This window comes from Staurois parvus, unplaced genomic scaffold (assembly GCF_062004578.1).
Source record: "Staurois parvus isolate SC_StPar_1 unplaced genomic scaffold, SC_StPar_1.0 ptg000020l, whole genome shotgun sequence".
Lineage (NCBI taxonomy): Eukaryota > Metazoa > Chordata > Amphibia > Anura > Ranidae > Staurois > Staurois parvus.
In genome coordinates this window covers 2,879,759-2,900,878 of record NW_028317816.1, presented here as the reverse complement: position 1 = coordinate 2,900,878, position 21,120 = coordinate 2,879,759, and the positions used below count along the sequence as shown (strand labels likewise).

The 21,120-nt window shown below is 41.1% G+C and overlaps 1 protein-coding gene across 1 annotated transcript in view; it reads left to right on the top strand.

Annotated features, from left to right (window-relative positions):
• The window catches only part of LOC149472275 (amphiphysin-like), a 266,577-nt gene that overhangs the window by 159,151 nt on the left and 86,306 nt on the right, over window positions 1-21,120 (top strand). Inside the window, exon 3 of the mRNA XM_089687084.1 lies at window positions 13,747-13,801. Coding sequence (XP_089543210.1) covers window positions 13,747-13,801 — 55 coding nt within the window. The remainder of the gene's footprint in view (window positions 1-13,746; window positions 13,802-21,120) is intronic.

Genomic DNA, 21,120 nt, shown 5'->3' with positions numbered 1-21,120 from the left:
GTCCTCATGTACACTGGACGTTTTTACAGCGGCTGTTTGTTGGCTTTTGACGTTTTTTTTTCTACAGCCAGTAAACCCCCAGCATATTATCCCATGTCTCCATGCACATGTAGACTGTAATCAACGTTTTTTGGCTGGAAAAAAACCCAGGACTAGTGGGGTTCTAGAGGAAATTGTTTTAGCTGTAAAAGCGTTCTAATGCTAAAAAATGTGGCAAAACGCCGCAAACCAGCATTTTTGGACTTTTTTTGACCAAAAAAATGTTTTTGGTAAAAAAAACGCTAAAGAATGCAAAAGTGGGAAAACTCCGCTAAATGCGGCAAAACACCGCTACACGCTAATGCAAAAACACTAAAAGAAGCTGAAAAACTCAAGTTTTTAACATAACTTTGCACAGCTAACATTACCAGCGTTATCAAAACGCCCAGTGCGCATGAGGACTAATTGAACAAGCTGAAGTTAAAAGCTAATAACAATAGTGCAGTGTTTGATTGAAAGCAAGAAATAAAACTGATAAAGTCTGGTATTAAAAGTCTGTTTTCATAAAAAATCAATGGTGGTGATCCGTGAAGAATAGCAGAAATGCACACTCACCAGAAAGTAAGTAAGTATAAGTGGTGTATATCATAACTCCAGGATCCTCAATCAGGAAGAAAAGGTCTGGTCAGAATGGGTCAATCCTCCCTCAGAAATGTATTCAAGACTTGCCCAGAAATAATGTAAGCCAGATCCAGGTAACCAGAGGTCTCCTATAGTTGGATGGATGGAAGGGGTTGCCTGTTTACAGGGGGTCTTCCTCCTCTTGGTATAGTGCCTGGAATCGTGGTACAGGGCCCTAAAAAAAGGAACTCCTCTCAAGGAGTCAGGGAAGGACGCCCAAAGTGTAGTATGGTAGAACAAATTGCTTTATTGAGAACAAAGTCACGGTTTGCAAACATGTGTCATCCAGGTATAGAAGATAAACTAACCCTAGGATATTAAAAGATGGCCGCCGGGCCTCCACATGGCTCCGGCGGCATAGCACCACGACGTCCGGCTTCCTCCTTATGCGTTACGTGCGCACGCACTTCATCAGAGGGATGGAACCGAGGGAGGATTGACCCATTCTGACCAGATCTTTTCTTCCTGATTGAGGATCCTGGAGCTATGATATACACCGCTTATACTTACTTACTTTCTGGGGAGTGTGCATTTCTGCTGTTCTTCACGGATCACCACCATTGATTACTACCAGTCACCTGGCACGTTTTTTATGAAAACAGACTTTTAATACCAGACTTTTTATCAGTTTTATTTCTTGTTTTCAATCAAGCGCTGCACTATTGTTATTATTCTGCTGTAAGTCTATATTGGTTACTGCATAGCTGCTTTCGGATAGCGCTCACTTCTTACTATAGTTACATTGAAGTTAAAAGCTGATTGTCTACCATGCACAGCTGCACCAGATTCTGAGTGCGCCAGTTTTAGTAAATCTTTCCCAATGTATTTTGCCTATAGGATGCTGTCAGACTTTTCGGAGGCCCCATTCATGCCTCAGCATAGTAGGAATGCATGTTCTCACTCGTGTTTTTTGTGTGTGTGTTTTTCTCGCGTTAACACGCTTTGTGCCTGGGGCATCCCATTCACTCAAAAGGGCTGCCCTACGTGCAATAAATGCTCCAAAGTAGCTCTAGAACCTTTTTGGCCGTGGAGCATCAGGCGTTTTTTCAGTGCAAGTTTGTAGCACATTTTGTTGTGAGACAAACACATGGCAAAACAGGCTTCTGCTACCCGTGTCATTTACAGTTATTGGCACCAGAAGTGCGAGCCACGACTGCAGTGCATATTTGCAGCGCCTATCTAAAACGGGCAACAAAACGCAAGATTTTGTGTGTTTTGTCATGCGTTTAGGAAACATACAGAGGTGAATGCAGCCTTGCTGTTACCTGGCAGTGGTGCCATAACAAAGTGAATAAAAAAAGCTATCCTTATTGAAGGACCTTTCAAACCAGGTGCGTTGGTTCTACACATCTGTGTTAGTCCTGCTGGTGTGAGTAAGCAGGTAAAGTACGTTTAGCATGCAGCGATTCCTACAAATAATGTTGTTTTTACTCAAGTGATTTTACAATGCCAGCTAAAGCCTAACTAGTCCTAAACATGCTCTCTCCCCCTCCTAACACCTAAATTAACCTGTGTAAAAATGATGTATGTACAGTACATGCCTGCATTCAGCTTGCTCTGGTCTCCTTTCATGATCGGGCTTTTCTATGCCAACCAAATGCAGGGAGAGGAGGGACCACCGACAACGGCTGCACCATGGGAGCTTATAGGTGATGTCATGATTCCCAGCTTTCCCAGCCATTGTTGGGCACTCTCTCCATTCCCCTGCAGCCACCACTGGCTGACACAGAGGATCACATGACCAGACCGGAGTGGGCTGAAAATAGGTAAGTATATACAGTTTGTCCTTTTTTTACCCAGGTTAGCTAGAATGTGTGCTGGGGGAGGGGAGCACTTTTTTAAGACTAATTCAACTTTAACTGTAATTCTACTTTAAAGGAGAATCTAAACCCAATCACTAAAATTGTATTGAAGCTTTCATATGTTAAAGCTGATTTCCAATCAAGTATTGTCTAAATACAAGAGTCGTGGTATTGTACAGTATATTTCTTAAACACAATCAACAGAGTGAGAGCACAAACCACCCTAGCACAATGAATCCTTTTAAAAAATAAGTTAAAATCAAAATATGTTATGCATTCACAAAAGCAGAGGCTTAAAGGATCATCAAAACCACATCTCAGTCTTTAACATCCACCTGGATGGAGATCCCTCTCTGGATGTGATCATCCCTCTGCACAGTACTGGACTGGTGAAGCAAACAAGCTATTCAGGCTGCCGGATGGATCGGGCATTCACCGTTTCAACACAAGCCCACGACACTCACTGGGGATGCCAGAAGGAACAGACAGTGACGTTGAGGAGATGGGAAGGTTTTTTTGTTACACTGTTGTAAATACTATTGGGTGATCCTGCCATGAAGATCCTTCTTCAGGCACTTTTGGTTATAGAGTGACAATTGTCTCCCACGTGTGCTTCTCTGTTTTCATCCTGTCTCTTGCTGGAAACTACAAGCAGTTGTGCTGATACACATTGCTAAGGACTGGTCCACCTTTGTCACTCTCAGGATATCAGTCTAGAGCACGGGTGTCAAACTGGCGGCCCTCCAGCTGTTGCCAAACTACAAGTCCCATGAGGCATTGCAAGATTGACAGTTACAAGCATGACTCCCAAAGGCAGCAGCATGATGGGACTTGTAGACAGGAAGTGGCTTAGAGTGGTTGAAGGAGATCAGCAGTACCAAGACTCATTTTACATGAAGGGTCCAATCAAGTCTGCCTGTCAGTGGGGCCTGATCAGACCCTCCATTCACTCTTATGGACTTGTGTCCATTTACATTCACCTACCTCCAATCCAATCCAGTCCACCAAAAAACGGAAGGGGACTTGTTCCCTTCTGTCTAGGCAGATTGGAGGGCAGTTGGTTGTAAACGGAGTCTGTACACCTGCCAGTCCATAGAGCAGAGTGAAATCTGTGCATGTCCACTCTGCATAAACTGAGCAGAAATTAATCTGTCGTCTATCCGCTCTGCTGTTGTCAGCAGGGGATAAGCAGATTCCCTGCTGCTCATAATGGAGTCCTCCCTGTGTGAAAGGGGCCTAAGATGCAAAAAATGCTGAAAAAAGTGAAAAAAATAGGTATAAATATATGTGTGTATATATATATATATATATATATATATACAGTTGCAAGAAAAAGTATGTGAACCCCTTGGGATTACGTGGAGTTTTGCATGAATTGGGCATAAAATGTGCTCTGAACATCATCTAAGTCACAACAATAGAAGAACACAGTCTGCTGAACATAATACTACACAAACATTAGATGTTGCCATGGTTTAATTGCACATAACATGTAAACATTCACAGTGCAGGGAGGAAAAAGTATGTGAACCTTTGGACTTAATAACTGGTTGACCCTCCTTTGTCAGCAATAACCTCAACCAAACGTTTCTTGTAGTTGCAGATCAGACCTGCACAACGATCTGGAGTAATTTTGGACCACTCCTCTTCACAAAACTGTTTCAGTGTAGCAATATTCTTGGGATGTCTGGTGTGAATCGCTCTCTTAAGGTCATGCCACAGCATTTCAATCAGGTTGAGATCAGGACTCTGACTGGGCCACTCCAGAAGGCGTAATCTGTGCTGTTGCAGCCATTGTTTTGTTGAATTACTTGTATGCTTTGGGTCATTGTCCTGTTGCATTACCCATCCTCTGCAGAGCTTCAGTTGGCGGACAGATGGTCGTACGGTTTCCTGCAAAATGTCTTGATAAACTATGGAATTCATTTTCCCATCATGACAACAATCCGTCCAGGCCCTGAGGCTTCAAAGCAGCCCCAAACCATGATGCTCCCTCCGCCATGTTTTACAGTGGGGATGAGGTTTTGATGTTGGTGTGCTGTGCCTTTTTTTCTCCACACATAGTGTTGTGTGTTCTTCCCAAACAACTCACTCTTGGTTTCATCTGTCCACAGTATATTTTGCCAGTAGTGCTGTGGAACATCCAGGTGCTCTTTTGCAAACTTCAAACGTGCTGCAATATTCTTTTTGGACAGCAATGGCTTCCTTCGTGGTGTCCTCCCATGTACTCCATTCTTGTTTAATGTTTTCCTTATTGTAGATGTGTCAACAAAAATGTTAGCATGTGCCAGAGATTTCTGTAGGTCTTTAGCTGACACTCTGGGATTCTTCTTTACCTCATGCAGCATTCTGCGCTGTGCTCTTGCAGTCATTTTTACAGGACGCCTAGGGAGAGTAGCAACAGTGCTAAACTTTCTCCATTTGTAGACAGTCTGTCTTACCATGGACACATGAACATCAAGGCTTTTGGAGATACTTTTGTAACCCTTTCCAGCTTCATGCAAGTCAACAATTCTTGATCGTATGTCTTCTGAGAGCTCTTTTCTGCAAGGCATGGTTCACATCAGACAGTGCTTCTTGAAACCAGTAAACCCAAAACAGGTGTGTGTTTTTTAAGGGCAGGACAGCTGTCAGCAACACATTCAATATCATCACACTGATTGGAGTCAAGGTGGGCTCACTCCTGGCTCCAATTAGCTCTGGGAGAAGTCATTAAGCTAGGGCCTCACATACTTTTTCCTCCCTGCACTGTGAATGTTTACATGTTATGTGCAATTAAACCATGGCAACATCTAATGTTTGTGTAGTATTATGTTTAGCAGACTGTGTTCTTCTATTGTTGTGACTTAGATGACGTTCAGAGCACATTTTATGCTCAATTCATGCAAAACTCAACGTAATCCCAAGGGGTTCACATACTTTTTCTTGCAACTGTATATATATTCATATATATATAAAAAAATGTAAACACTGTCCAAACAGAGGTCAGGGGATTTTTTAAACAAAAAAGCAATTGTTACTCATATGAAAGTTAAAATAAAGTATTAACAGGATATTTTTAGATATCCCCATCTACCTTAGTTTTGTCTAGTACCTCCTGTTGGAAATGGCTAAGAAAAAAACTAAAAAAGTGTAAGAACCCCTCATAATCGTTAAAGCAGACACAACATTCTCACCAACATAGTCCCAAAATATTTTCCCATGCTTTAACTCTCCAGCATCTACAAAAAATGACATATCAGGTTTGGGTGGACTGACCTTTTGAAAACTGAAATCATTTTTAAAACATTAACAAACCTTATTGTGCTGACCGTGTAAACCTTAGTCCCTAGAAAAAAAACTAAATACACAGATGACAGGAAGATCTTAAAGCAATGGGGGGTTGTGAAGCTACCTGGTAGATGAGGCTCAATATTTAGAAATGAAAAGTTATGTACCTGGGCGCCAAAAATGCACATCCACAATACACATTAGGAGGGCTCTGCTTAGAAAAGCAGTAATGGTAGTGACTTATGGCGGCAATCAGCGACTTATGGCGGGACTGTGGCGGACATTCTGACATTGGGGGGTACTGACTTGGGGTCACTGACATCCCCAGTGACACCAATACAGTGATCAGTGCAAAAAAAAAACACTGACCCCGTACTAATGGCACTGGGGAGGAAGGGGTTAAGTTTATTTTTCAGGGAAAGGGTTAACTGTGTGAGGGGAGTGTTTTACTAGGGGGCGGGGGTGTGTACTGCAGGGAACACCGCTGATCGGGAGAGAGAAACTTTTCTGTCCCGATCAGCGTGTCCTGGAGCTGTCAGGGAACTGACAGAAAGCACAGCTACTGCAGCTGTGCTCTCTGTCAGCGATTGCTGTCGATCGCCGGGACATAGCCGGTAAAGACCGGCTGTGACCCGGCGACTGACATCTGCGGCTGTGATTAGCGGGACAGGTAGGGTAGCGGCGCGCCTCGCGCGCGCCCCCTACCTGTTTACAAAACACACCTTTTAAAACGTGCTTTTGCCAAGCCGTGCCACCCTGCCGCCGTATTTATACAGTGGCTGGGCGGCATGTGGTTAAAGCATGAGCAAGTGGGCCTCACTCAGAATTATGCTTTAGAGTCCATTTCTTTTTGGGTATACAAGTGAGGTTCTCCCTTAAACTTTCTTTAGCTTTGTTCTCATGAGAAAATAGATAACATTTTGTATTTCTAGGCATATAGCCAGTATTGACCTTGAGTGTTCACTAATGCATAGAACTATATTGTTTTTGACAATTGACACGTGATCTAACATTATCTCTTAATTGTACTAAAGCTGTTGTAAATTACTGAATAGACAAGAGAAATTTCTCAGAACCATTCTGTGCGCATGTTTCTCTTTCTGTATACACAGTACAAGTTCTGTATATTTTCTTTAATAGTATACAGCAGACTTCTATTAGATCAGTGCAAATGTGAAACTCCCTACCCAGAAAGTGGTATTAGCTGAGAGTGTCGACAACTTCAAAAACTTTTAGAAGGCTTCCTCAGAAGCAGAACGCACTGGGATATAGAAATTGTTATAGAACAAAAATCACACATGCATACACTCACATAGGTTGAACTGGATGGACTTGTGTCTTTTTTCAACCTTATAAACTATATAACTCCTATAGCATGAGTCATTCTCTGAGCATCTCCTGTAGTATGTCCACAGTCTTTGGCCATGTGCTGTAGCATGCCCAAGGTTTTTTGACCATTCCTTGTAACTTTAGCCTGATATGCACCTGTTGAAAGGGAATAATGTATCGAAAAATGTTGCAGGCTTTTTATGTTGCAAATCAAAGGATATATTTCAGATTCATTGAATAGCAGCCAAACATATGCTGCACTTCCTTTGATGAGTTGATATGTCAGTGGCTCACATTCATGTTTATTAATATATTTTTTTCTTTTATAAATGAACTTCATTGAGGCATATCGGACTCTGAGTAGAATACTGAAGAGTGTATATATACAGTACGTGTATATACTGTGTGTGTGTGTGTGTATATATATATATATATACTGTATATATATATATACACTGCTCAATACTCAAAAAAATTAAAGGTAGACTTTGAAAACACATCAGATCAAAAATATCATGCTGGATATCTATACATATATAGACTGGGTAATGTGTTAGGAACATAAGGATTCCCCATCGTTTGATGGAAATTAAAATAATCAACCTACAGAGAACCGAATTCAAAGACACCCCAAAAATCAAAGTGAAAAAATGATGCAGCAGGCTAGTCCATTTTGCTGAAATTTCATTGCTGCAACTTAAAATGGTACTCAGCAGTTTGTGTGGCCCCCACATGCTTGTATGCATGCCTGACAACGTTGGGGCATGCTCCTAATGAGATGACAGATGGTATCCTGGGGTATTTCCTCCCAGATCTGAGCCAGGACATCACTGAGCTCCTGGACAGTCTGGGGTGCAACCTGGTGGCATCAGATGAACCTAATTATGATATCCCAGAGGTGTTCTATTGGATTTAGGTCAGGCAAGCATGGGGCCATTCAATGGTATCAATTCCTTCATCCTCCAATAACTGCCAGCATACTCTTGCCACATGAGGCCAGGCATTGTCCTGCACCAGGAAGAACCCAGGACCCACTGCACTAGCATAGGGTCTGACAATGGGTCCAAAGATTTCAGATACCTAATGGCAGTCAGGGTGCCATTGTCTAGACTGTAGAGGTCTGTGTGTCCCTCCATGGATATGCCTCCCCAGACCATCACTGACCCACCACCAAAACGATCATGCTGAATGCTGTCACAGGCAGCATAAAGTTCGCAACGGCTTCTCCAGACCCTTTCACATCTGTCACATGTGCTCAGGGTAAACCTGCTCTCATCTGTGAAAAGCACAGAGCGCCAGAGGTGAACCTACCAATTCTGGTGTTCAATGGCAAATGCCAGTCAAGCCCTATGGTGCCGGGCAGTGAGCACAGGACCCACCAGATGATTTTGGGCCCTCAGGCCACCCTCATGAAGTCTGTTTCTGATTGTTAGATCATATCATTAGGTGCCTTGACTTTCAGATAAGTAGCCATCACTAAATGGAGCACAGAGCAGCATTTTTTTGCAGAAAAGATGCACATTTCATCCATCTTATTACTATTCTGTATAGGTCCATACCAGCTTAACTACTTAAGCTGTGGAGAGTGAAGCAGAGGTTAGAGCTGAGGAGGAATTCAGATGTGGACAGTCTTTGAAAGAGAGCTGAACCCTGCACACTGTGCATAGCACACCCTTAAACCTTGTATGTAACACACTCCTCAACCCTCCACTCAGTGCACAGCACACCCATATACTCTGCACTCTGTAAATAGTGCACCTCTGAACCCTGCACTCTGAATGTAGTGCACCACTGAACTCTGTACTCTGTAAATAGTGCATCCATGAACTCTGCACATAACATACTCCTGGTATTATAAGTGACTTGATCCTCATAAGATCAAAAGTAAATACTAATTGTGTCTGAAAGTGACCTGATCCTCTGGGGATCCTCTTGTGAAGAAAGTGAATAACAATCCACTACGGGATTCAAAGTGATACCAATAATTAAAAGTGTCTATACCAATGATCTCGCAAAGTGGGTACATATATGAATTGATCCTAAATAGGATCTAAGGTGATGGTGAACACTCAAACAATAAGATAGAATAGTCCAACTGAGACTGATACATAAACACTGTCCAAAATTAGGACTGAAGGCGAAAGAAAAACGCACATAAATCCAGGAAAAACTCCTTATTACAATACTAACCAAAGAATACCCCCAAAAACAAATGTCTAACCAAACATAAAAGAATTGTGTGAAACAAAATAAATCACACGTGACAATAAACACTGAAGTGAAATAACTGTGTCACACTAGGTGTGACAAACATGCATAAAAAATAAACGCATGACACTTATAAAAAATATATAAAAGTGAACAAAATGTCCAAATTGGTGTTTAAATACCACGTAGTCCAATATATAAAGCACACATGCAAGTGGATAGTGGATGTACGTGATCACATAAGGATATCCACAGATAGCTGAAATACCCGTTCACCTCCTTGCTTCGACCCGCAAGGGCCAAAACACCTGTAGGATCACCAAACTGGATCCTCCATGTACAAGACTCCTCTGTCACTGCACACCTCTCCCTGCAGCGATCTCCCCCTCAGGAATAAACGTAATAGTGGCGAACTCCTCTCCAGGTATATAGGTGTGGTATAGCCAGTTTCTCTGGGGGCCCCAATCACCTCTGAGCAGTACAGACAACCCCAGCACATGCCTGTCCCATCTTCTGCTCACTGTGAACCAGTTTTTTTTTTTTTTTCTTGGGAGAGTGCTTGTGATCACCACGGGGCCAATCAGCACTGTCCAAACAGAGGTCAGGGGATTTCCATCCTCCTAGAGCAGAATGAAAACTCCTCCTACAAGCTTTAGCTAGTTCTGGGCTGGACACAGATAGAAGCCACAAGACTACTCTAACTGCTGATTGCTAAAATAATTGCATTTCCATGTTCTGTGTTTTGTGGGAGACCAGATATAGTGAATGCAGGGTCATGGGTTTAGTAACACTTTAATAGCTGCTTATTAAATTAAAATATGCAAATACACTGTAGTTCATCCAGCTGATCAAGCACCATCACACTGCCTGTGCTAAGACAGACTTTATACTATGTCATTCTGGCCCGTGGCATTCCATTGGCAGGGATGGAATGGGGGGGGGGGATATACCCTAAGCAAAACAAAGGAGAGTATGCTTCAGATGAGTACCAATGGAATGAAAAATGTGAATATAAAAGATTTGTGTTGACATCTTATGGAGTCAGCTGAAGGATCATGTTGTGAGTTTAGTATTATAAATTTTCCTGTAGGAATAATTTAAATGTTATAACAAATAGGACACATTGTTTTGTGAGTAAGAAATATTCAGTTCTTAGTAGAAGAGTGATAAATGAATTTGCTTACATCAAAGGAGCTGCTGCATATGTTCTCATTATTTAGGTCTCTTGGTTACATGCTTGGATCACACCCACGGTGTGAAATCTGCACCTGTGTTATTTCAGGAAAATATCCAACAGCTTTCATTAGTGATTATTTTCTAAATTAGGGTCCTTTTCATCTAACGCTGTTGCGACTGTCTGTGGATAGAGAATCTGTGCTTTATCCTAATAACTCTGCAAATGGTATTTGGCCAGAATTATGTAGGACGCTATCTTGCAGATGGTACATGTGTACAGAGCTGTAACAGGGTTTTTAAACTAAAACGTACATTGCATTTTTTCCTCCTTATATCAATATTTAATTCAATGTAATTGTTTAAATGGTGAAATAATTACAGCTAGTATTCTCAGAGGGGATTTTTGTTAGCTTGCAAAATGTGTTAATATTTTTTATATTGCTATTTATATCATATATATTTAAACATTTAAAGACTAAGTTCACCTTTTGGAACATGGAAAATATTACATGTTCCAGCAGTTACAGCCTCTCCCCCCTCTGTGACAATGAGCAGGGGATCTTCTCCCCGTGACCTCTGTCACTATTTAAAATTAACGCAGCTGTGCTGGGCATAGCTTCCTGTGAATGCATGAACTACAACTACCATCAGCCACTGCAGCTGACAGCTTGAAGTTTTGCATGGACTGTGGGGTCGCTGATGAGCAGCCTTGTAGTTCATACATAAGCCCTGCAGCCAGGGGCAGACTGACCATTTGGAAACTTGGGCACTTCCCGAGGGCCCGGGCCCTGGGTCAGTAGGGGGCCCCATGAGATGCCCATGGTACCTTTTTCATAGGCTTTTTTGAGTTTGGGCAAGGACACAGGGGCCCCATGATCCCCTATTGCCCGGGGGCCCCATGAGTTGTCAGTCCGCCCCTGACCAGGCCCCTTAGGGAAAAATAATAAATGCACATTTTTTCCTGCAAAAATATGCGCATTTACTATTTTTTCCCAAAATGTGAAATTTTCCTTTAATTCATTCAAAACTCAGTTTTAGCACAATGATAATAAATTGTATTGCCTATCAGATCTTCAAAGATCTAGGTGGACATTTTTATTTTCAATTCTACCTAATTGCTGTGGTAGTTATAAGATGTCTCCTTGAATTCACCATTTAGTTTACATTGTAAAGCAATGCATTCATCAAGAGGTGTGATGCTCTATTGGAGGAAATGGGGAGGTATAGAGATACTGCCCCCTCCTCAACACTACCCTCCTCCCCCCCTTCCCCAATGGAGCATCACACCGCTTGCTGAATGGATTGCTCCACAATGTAAACTAAATGAAAACTCCAAGGAGACATCATCTTCTCTTCTCCAATGGGGAGGACGTAATGCTTGAATGCCTGTAAAATAAATGGTTTAACAAAAGTAAAGCTCAAGTGAAATAAGCATATACCTGAATAATAGGCACTGCCAGGTGCCAGTCCATATAACATTTTAGGAATTCTGTCACTACAGTGCTCTCTGGTTGCCTCTGAAATATGGGACTTTGCAGATTTTAAATTTTGACTTTCCATGTCCATGCTATAGAATGTGCCGAGCACAACCCACAATGCAATGCAATTTTCATGTCAATATAAGCTCACCATCATTCTTGGTAGAGATATGCACACAATTGTGTTTGCAAAAATGTGAACAGACAATTTCATATGCAGTATATTTTTTATATAATTCTATGAGCTTAGTAACATAGGCATTAAGGCTCAGTTCACACTACTGCGGGCCACGCGGCTCGCATTTGCTCAAGCACAGCACCCCATTCATTTGCATGGGCTGTTGTGCATGTGTATCCCACACAAAAAAAGGTGCATTCACCTTTTTAAAAAAGGCGTCTTTTTGAACATGCGTTTTCCCTGGAGCACCCGCAATCATGTTGTGGGCTGAGATGCATGGGGGTGTCATTCAGAATAAATGACAGCCCCACTTGTTTTTTAAGAGCAACACAATTCGGCTGCAGGTGGTTGCCGGTTCGGGAACAGATGAGATTCTCGCACCCGCAACCAGCCCACGTAGTGTGAACCAGGGCTAACTCATGACTGCTTTTGAATAAAAATATGCTGTTAAAAATTTTATGTCATACAGTACATAGTAGGTCAACATTGAAAGCAAAAATCATATACAACTATGGCAATGAAAGTGTTTGCAAAGGCAAACGTTTGCTTTGAGTAGAATATGAGTAGGTGGGAAAAGTTAAATCCCCTTATTCCCTTTGGTTATTTCTTGCTTTTTCTATCCCATTGGGGAGATTCTCCTTCACTCCCTATCCCAGAGACACATCAGGAAGTGAGGGGACATCTATACAAAATGAGGGAAATTGCCCTTAGACATTTGTCAAAAGAACAGGTGTCCCAGTTGCAAGATTTACCCACAGTTCTGATGACAACTGTATAATTTTTTTTACATCACTTTCCACCACAATGACCAGCAGGAAAACAAAGATGGTGAAATATCTCCAGTGGGAACACAAACAGAAATGAAAACTACAGGGGAACTAACACTTTATTTTACATTTCTTCAGTTACTTCCTGGTTTCCATGCTTAGACAAGTGATGCCATACATCCCAGGGGTATTCAGGAGGGGTTTTATTAGCTAAGCACACCCTCCTGCCTGCATGCCTGAGCTAAGAGCAGATTAATTCCAGGAAGTAGATGCTACTTGAATCCTCCGCAAGATGGCTATGGCCGGAAATGCTAGGGGGTGTTTTTCAAAGTGATTTCTCAACAAAATAAAGCATGGAGACATGGAAGGATGGGGAAATTTCTTTTAATATTAAAAATTAATTAAACAGCATTTTTGGTTTGTGGTGCTCAGATGCAGTGAAGTTCCGCTTGAAATTGGAGTCATAGCCAAAACTCTTTTTTTTCAATGCCATTCTGGGCCTGAAATGGAGAGCTGTACATTTGACAGTTTTTATGACAATATACATTACTGTAATCATGCAATGCAATCTTGGATTTTACGAAAGTTGTAGGTTAGGGCAGTATTTTCTATATATTTCACATTATAGGATTGTGTTGAGGAACTCAAGCTTATGCTACATTAATCACACACTTTTGGATTTTGTTTTGTCAGATCAACAAAAGTTTTCTACTGTGTAGTGTGAAATTCTGCCTGATGTACAATAATTTGAATAAATTGTTTATGTAAGTCCTAATAATAATAATAATAATATAATAACTAGTTAGTTATTGGCATTTGATATGTATTTTTATGTAATAAGCATATGACAGCATTCTAAAACTATGATATTTTTACAGACAGAAGGTTCCAGGCTACAGAGGGAAATGCGTGCTTACTTGGCTGCCATTAAGGGTGAGTTGTTCAATAAATTATTTTATATGGTGGCAAATCACTATGACTACTCAAAAATGTACCTGGAGCCCCAGTGGACACAAAAACAATGCCCACCTATTGATGCAAGGGGCACAGGTTCTACCAAAGGACACATGAACTTACAGTGCACCCAGAAAGTATTCACAGCGCTTAACTTTTGCCACATTTTGTTATGTTGCAGCCTTATTCCAATACGGATTAAATTCATTGTTTTCCTCAACATTCTACAAATAATAACCCATAATGACAACGTGAAAGAAGTTTGATTTGAAATCTTTGCAGTTTATTAAAAATAAAAACATAAAAGTGGTAGGACATCACAGATTTTCACTTGATTCAGTCATATTACAGATATTTTATTAATTCAGCTGTAACAGAGTTGACAAATGTCCAGAAACTGAGTTTGAATAGGTGGCTGGGGCCTGGAAATCAGATGAATTAAAGCATAGCTGGTAAATATGCTCTTTTACAGCTCTTGTGGACTTGTGTGCAGATAAGGGGCGGACAGCTGTCACATTACCAGACCTCAAAGGGATGCTATAGACCTGTTGGCCTTAGAATTTTTAGGGGGCCAAGGCTGTCCCATACTGGAGCAGAGATGCAAACACTAATTTTCTTAAGATCAGTAGGACTTTCTTTTATATCTCAAGCCATAAATATTAGTTGCAGGGAGGTTAAACCGATTCTCTCTGATCGTCTGTATCATGGTCTATAAACCAATACAAATTGTTATGTCCTGGTTGTACAGAACCACATAGGACCAAACATAATGGTTATAGGTCCTGCTTGCAGAAGCAATGCAATTTATTGCTGTGTGGTGTCTTGTGCTTAGACTGATGTGTTAAATCCTAACCCTGACCCAGCCATCAGAACCAGCTAGTCCATATAACCTACAGTATGCCCACAGATTTGTTTATTTTTAGTGTTGTCCTTAAAGTGGTATGGAAAGACCCTCTACCCACTGTATGGCTGTGTGTGTTTGTTTTTTATTTACATTGAGACACAGCCCCATGGCAGTGTTCAATAGCCTGTGCTTTTTTTTAGACAGTAGTTTGTCTATTAGCCAGTTAATAAAAGACGTCCCCTTCCCCCACACACACACACGCACCCTTCCATAGACGTCAATGGATTACACTGCTAAATTCAGTGTAATCCATTTTGGTCATCTATCTATCTATCTATCTATCTATCTATCTATCTATCTATCTATCTATCTATCATATCTATCTATCTATCATATCTATCTATCTATCTATCTATCTATCTATCTATCTATCTATCTATCTATCTATCTATCGTTATCTGCCATATACATTTGCAAGAAAAAGTATGTGAACCCCTTGGGATTACGTGGAGTTTTGCATTAATTGGGCATAAAATGTGCTCTGAACGTCATCTAAGTCACAACACGAGAAGAACACAGTCTGCTGAACATAATACTACACAAACATTAGATGTTGCCATGGTTTAATTGCACATAACGTAAACATTCACAGTGCAGGGAGGAAAAAGTATGTGAACCTTTGGACTTAATAACTGGTTGACCCTCCTTTGGCAGCAATAACCTCAACCAAACGTTTCCTGTAGTTGCAGATCAGACCTGCACAAAGATCTGGAGTAATTTTGGACCACTCCTCTTCACAAAATTCTTTCAGTGTAGCAATATTCTTGAGATGTCTGGTGTGAATCGCTCTCTTAAGGTCATGCCACAGCATTTCAATCGGGTTGAGGTCAGGACTCTGACTGGGCCACTCCAGAAGGCGTATTCTGTGCTGTTGCAGCCATTGTTTTGTTGAATTACTTGTATGCTTTGGGTCATTGTCCTGTTGCATCATCCATCCTCTGCGGAGCTCCAGTTGGCGGACAGATGGTCGTACGTTTTCCTGCAAAATGTCTTGATAAACTCTGGAATTCATTTCCCATCAATGACAACAATCCGTCCAGGCCCTGAGGCTTCAAAGCAGCCCCAAACCATGATGCTCCCTCCGCCATGTTTTACATGGGGGATGAGGTTTTGATGTTGGTGTGCTGTGCCTTTTTTTCTCCACACATAGTGTTGTGTGTTCTTCCCAAACAACTCAATCTTGGTTTCATCTGTCCACAGTATATTTTGCCAGTAGTGCTGTGGAACATCCAGGTGCTCTTTTGAAAACTTCAAACGTGCTGCAATATTCTTTTTGGACAGCAATGGCTTCATCCGTGGTGTCCTCCCATGTACTCCATTCTTGTTTAATGTTTTCCTTATTGTAGATGTGTCAACAAAAATGTTAGCGTGTGCCAGAGATTTCTGTAGGTCTTTAGCTGACACTCTGGGATTCTTCTTTACCTCATGCAGCATTCTGCGCTGTGCTCTTGCAGTCATTTTTACAGGACGCCTAGGGAGAGTAGCAACAGTGCTAAACTTTCTCCATTTGTAGACAGTCTGTCTTACCATGGACACATGAACATCAAGGCTTTTGGAGATACGTTTGTAACCCTTTCCAGCTTCATGCAAGTCAACAATTCTTGATCGTAGGTCTTCTGAGAGCTCTTTTCTGCGAGGCATGGTTCACATCAGACAGTGCTTCTTGAAACCAGTAAACCCAAAACAGGTGTGTGTTTTTTAAGGGCAGGACAGCTGTCAGCAACACATCCAATATCATCACACTGATTGGAGTCAAGGTTGGCTCACTCCTGGCTCTAATTAGCTCTGGGAGAAGTCATTAAGCTAGGGCCTCACATACTTTTTCCTCCCTGCACTGAGAATGTTTACATGTTATGTGCAATTAAACCATGGCAACATCTAATGTTTGTGTAGTATTATGTTCAGCAGACTGTGTTCTTCTATTGTTGTGACTTAGATGACGTTCAGAGCACATTTTTTGCCCAATTCATGCAAAACTCCACGTAATCCCAAGGGGTTCATATACTTTTTCTTGCAACTGTATGTATCATATCTTTACAAACAGCTATACACAGTGGTAATTTATTAGAGTATGCAATGTTTCTAGTCATGTAAAATATATGGAGAGCATGATGCAACTGGTGTGTGATGGATACATACAGTGGGGCAAAAAAGTATTTAGTCAGCCACCAATTGTGCAAGTTCTCCCACTTAAAAAGATGAGAGAGGCCTGTAATTGGCATCATAGGTAGACCTCAACTATGAGAGACAAAATGAGAAAAAAAATCCAGATAATCACATTGGCTGATTTGGAAAGAATTTATTTGCAAATTATGGTGGAAAATAAGTATTTGGTCAATATCAAAAGTTCATCTCAATACTTTGTTATATATCCTTTGTTGGCAATGACAGAGGTCAAACGTTTCCTGTAAGTCTTCACAAGGTTGGCACACACTGTTGCTGGTATGTTGGCCCATTCCTCCATGCAGATCTCCTCTAGAGCAGTGATGTTTTGAGGCTGTCGCTGGGCAACACAGACTTTCAACTCCCTCCAAAAGGTTTTCTATGGGTTTGAGATCTGGAGACTGGCTAGGCCACTTCAGGACCTTGAAATTCTTCTTACGAAGCCACTCCTTCGTTGCCCGGGCAGTATGTTTGGGATCATTGTCATGTTGGAAGACCCAGCCACGTTTCATCTTCAATGCCCTTGCTGATGGAAGGAGATTCGCACTCAAAATCTCACGATACATGGCCCCATTCATTCTGTCCAGTACATGGATCAGTCGTCCTGGTCCCTTTGCGGAGAAACAGCCCCAAAGCATGATGTTGCCACCCCCATGCTTCACAGTAGGTATGGTGTTCTTTGGATGCAACTCAGCATTCTCTCTCCTCCAAACAATTCTATTTTGGTTTCATCTGACCATGACATTCTCCCAATCCTCTTCTGGATCATCCAAATGCTCTCTAGCAAACTTCAGACGGGCCCGGACATGTACTGGCTTAAGCAGGGGGACACGTCTGGCACTGCAGGATCTGAGTCCCTGGCGGCATAGTGTTTTACTGATGGTAGCCTTTGTTACGTTGGTCCCAGCTCTCTGCAGGTTATTCACTAGGTCCCCCCGTGTGGTCCTGGGATTTTTGCTCACTGTTCTTGTGATCATTTTGACCCCACGGGGTGAGATCTTGCGTGGAGCCCCAGATCTAGGGAGATTACCAGTGGTCTTGTATGTCTTCCATTTTCTAATTATTGCTCCCACAGTTGATTTGTTCACACCAAGCTTCTTGCCTATTGCAGATTCAGTCTTCCCAGCCTGGTGCAGGTCTACAATTTTGTTTCTGGTGTCCTTCGACAGCTCTCTGGTCTTCACCATAGTGGTGTTTGGAGTGTGACTGTTTGAGGTTGTGGACAGGTGTCTTTTATACTGATAACAAGTTCAAACAGGTACCATTGATACAGGTAATGAGTGCAGGACAGAGGAGCCTCTTAAAGAAGAAGGTACAGGTCTGTGAGAGCCAGAAATCTTGCTTGTTTGTAGGTGACCAAATACTTATTTTCCACCATAATTTGCAAATAAATTCTTTACAAATCAGCCAATGTGATTGTCTGGATTTTGTTTCTCATTTTATCTTTCATAGTTGGGGTCTACCTATGATGCCAATTACAGGCCTCTCTCATCTTTTTAAGTGGGAGAACTTGCACAATTGGTGGCTGACTAAATACTTTTTTGCCCCACTGTATACAAGACACAGCATAACAAAATCACTAACTTGACTGAACTTGTGTGCAATTGAAAAAATCTGGTAGAACCATAAACTTTAGAAAATATTGAGTGACATGTGATTTTATCTTAGTCAATTTGAGAGTGTATTTTAAAGTTTAAATAAGAATACAATTAATCATAAGGACTTTTCACTACTGGGAGATCCACTGAAGTGAAACTCATTTTTATTGAGAAAAAAAAATCTCAAGTAGGTGATCTGGGCACATTTTGCAAGGAGTTTAGCAAACTTTGTAGCGGAGTCCTACCGTTTTCTGTTCTAAAGAAAAAGCTGTTTGTTCCACTATGTCCTTGCAATATTGATTCCTGAAAAAAGGAGTCTGCACTCATTATACCTACCTGGTGCACTTCAAAGTGAAGCTCCACCTAAAAGGGGAAGTTCCACTTTAATACCAAATTAAAAAAGAAAAAAGCGCCACTTACAAAAAACACCAAAATGTCAGCAGCATATCCCACCCAAAATAAATTTTGGCAACAATAATCTGAATTAAAGGGTATGCGCTAATAACAAACTTATAGAAAAGTGTATATCATAATCCAAAAAACATTAGTGTTTTAAATAAATAATTATAGTGTCCAAACATAAATTAGTGTCCAAAAAAATATATATATATCTTCAGTGACTTGAAACAATTGTGAAAAATCCACCACCAAAGGAGATTAAATGAACTCACCAGAGCTAATGGCTGGTCAGATTATAAACCAGCAACAGCGCTTGTGCTCTGGGAGCAATGAACCCGATGTCCAAATAGATATGGTGATGTTTCAGATACTTCCAGATAATAATAATCACAGCCAAACAACTTTGCAGCCCAAGCTCTTATGATGAACTTCTCCACTCTTTCTCATACCTCCATAAGAGCATGCAATACACTCAGGGACAAAAAAGAGAACATAATGGTGCAATACGTTTTTTTCATTTATCTCTTTAATAAAAAAGGTATAAGGAAACTCACAAACAAGGTGTCCAACAGACACTAGCTTCAATCGCAAAAAAGGGGTTGATATACAGTTAACGCTCACCGCAGATCTCTCCCATACAGCACAGAACAGCAAGGCTCTCTAACGTCCACATCGAGTAGGCTACGCCCAACCGGTTTCGTCACACCGACGTCATCAAGGGGCCCCTTCTTCTTTTCATTCTTCTTCTTCTTCTTTTCATTCTTCTTTTCATTCTTCTTCTTCTTCTTTTCATTCTTCTTCTTCTTCTTTTCATTCTTCTTCTTTTCATTCTTCTTTTCATTCTTCTTCTTCTTCTTTTCATTCTTCTTCTTCTTCTTTTCATTCTTCTTTTCATTCTTCTTCTTCTTCTTCTTCGTCGTGCCCCGTGACTGCCCAAATGAGTGAAGTGTGCGGTGATTCTAAGATCAACGGCACTCATCTGCATGTCATACTGACTGACAGTATTATTTCTCTTCCCCAGCAGACTCCAAGGGCATTTAAATTAAAGGTACAGTGTTCTGCACTAATATAAAGGCTCTCTGAAGCCTAGAAACCCTTTTAATAAGTTAAATTCGCGGCAAATAAATTCCTCGAATTTCTCCCGCAAATTCGGCGAATCAGCCGAATCGAATTTTTGAATAATTCGCTCATCTCTATTTTTAATATTAGGCCTCCTGAGATTTCCAAAGCTTGTTTGTCCTTTCCTATCTCCTGCAAATTTCTATTAGCCAGCGAGAATGCCCACTTTAGGGATGGGCCAATAGAAATCAGAGGGACTGAGCTTAGTGCCAGAATCAACTCTACTTTGAAGCTTTGTCTGTCAGATCCGCTTGTGACATGATAAATTGGGAGGCTGCTGCAAGTTATCTGATGACATCTTTTATTTAAGTTATTATTGATCATTAAAAATGTAAAGCAAAAATGGATTAACATCTGTACATATATACTTACATTGCTTTTTGAGCAAAAACATATTGTATGCAGATACAGATTTTGTTCCATACTTAAATATGTCTACTGTATCATATTAGCTGCAGGTAAAGCAATGGCAGATTGTTAATATAAAATGTGTTAGGGCATTATTGTTGAATTGTTGATTAACGTATTTAAATACATGCTTGCATGGAATGGCTTTACAACAGTCTAGGCCTCTCTGCCCAACAAAGTGCCAGCTGCCACGCATTGGGGCTTCATTCTGTCTGTGTGTAAATATTGCATTAGATGTGACATCAGACCTGGCAGCTGACCCTGGGTCAGTCGACAGAGATCCTCTTGCTTCTGTTTCCTGCAGATGGCTGGACAGATTTGGAAAACACAGAAACATGTTGCTACTGTACCGAACGGATTACTGTCACATCAGTAAAGCTAACTTGTGGGGGTTTTTTTGGTTGTTTGGAGATTTTACATTTTGTTAAAAACATGCCAAACAAAATATATCTTGTAGCTGTTAACTATGGTATGTGTGGATTGATCTTTATCAGCTTTGCTTATCTGGCAATTGCAGTCTGTCCCCACTTCTCTTTGCAAAACGTATCAAATTGTACCAATGACTTGAGCTTCTCGATCATTTTTTTTATGTCACTTTGAGCCTAGGTTCGCACCGCATTCCTGTGCAAATCACATGCGAATTTTGTGTGGTGCATTTTGTATGGCTTGAATCACACCGCATCCACACCAAAAAGGTGCAGGACCCT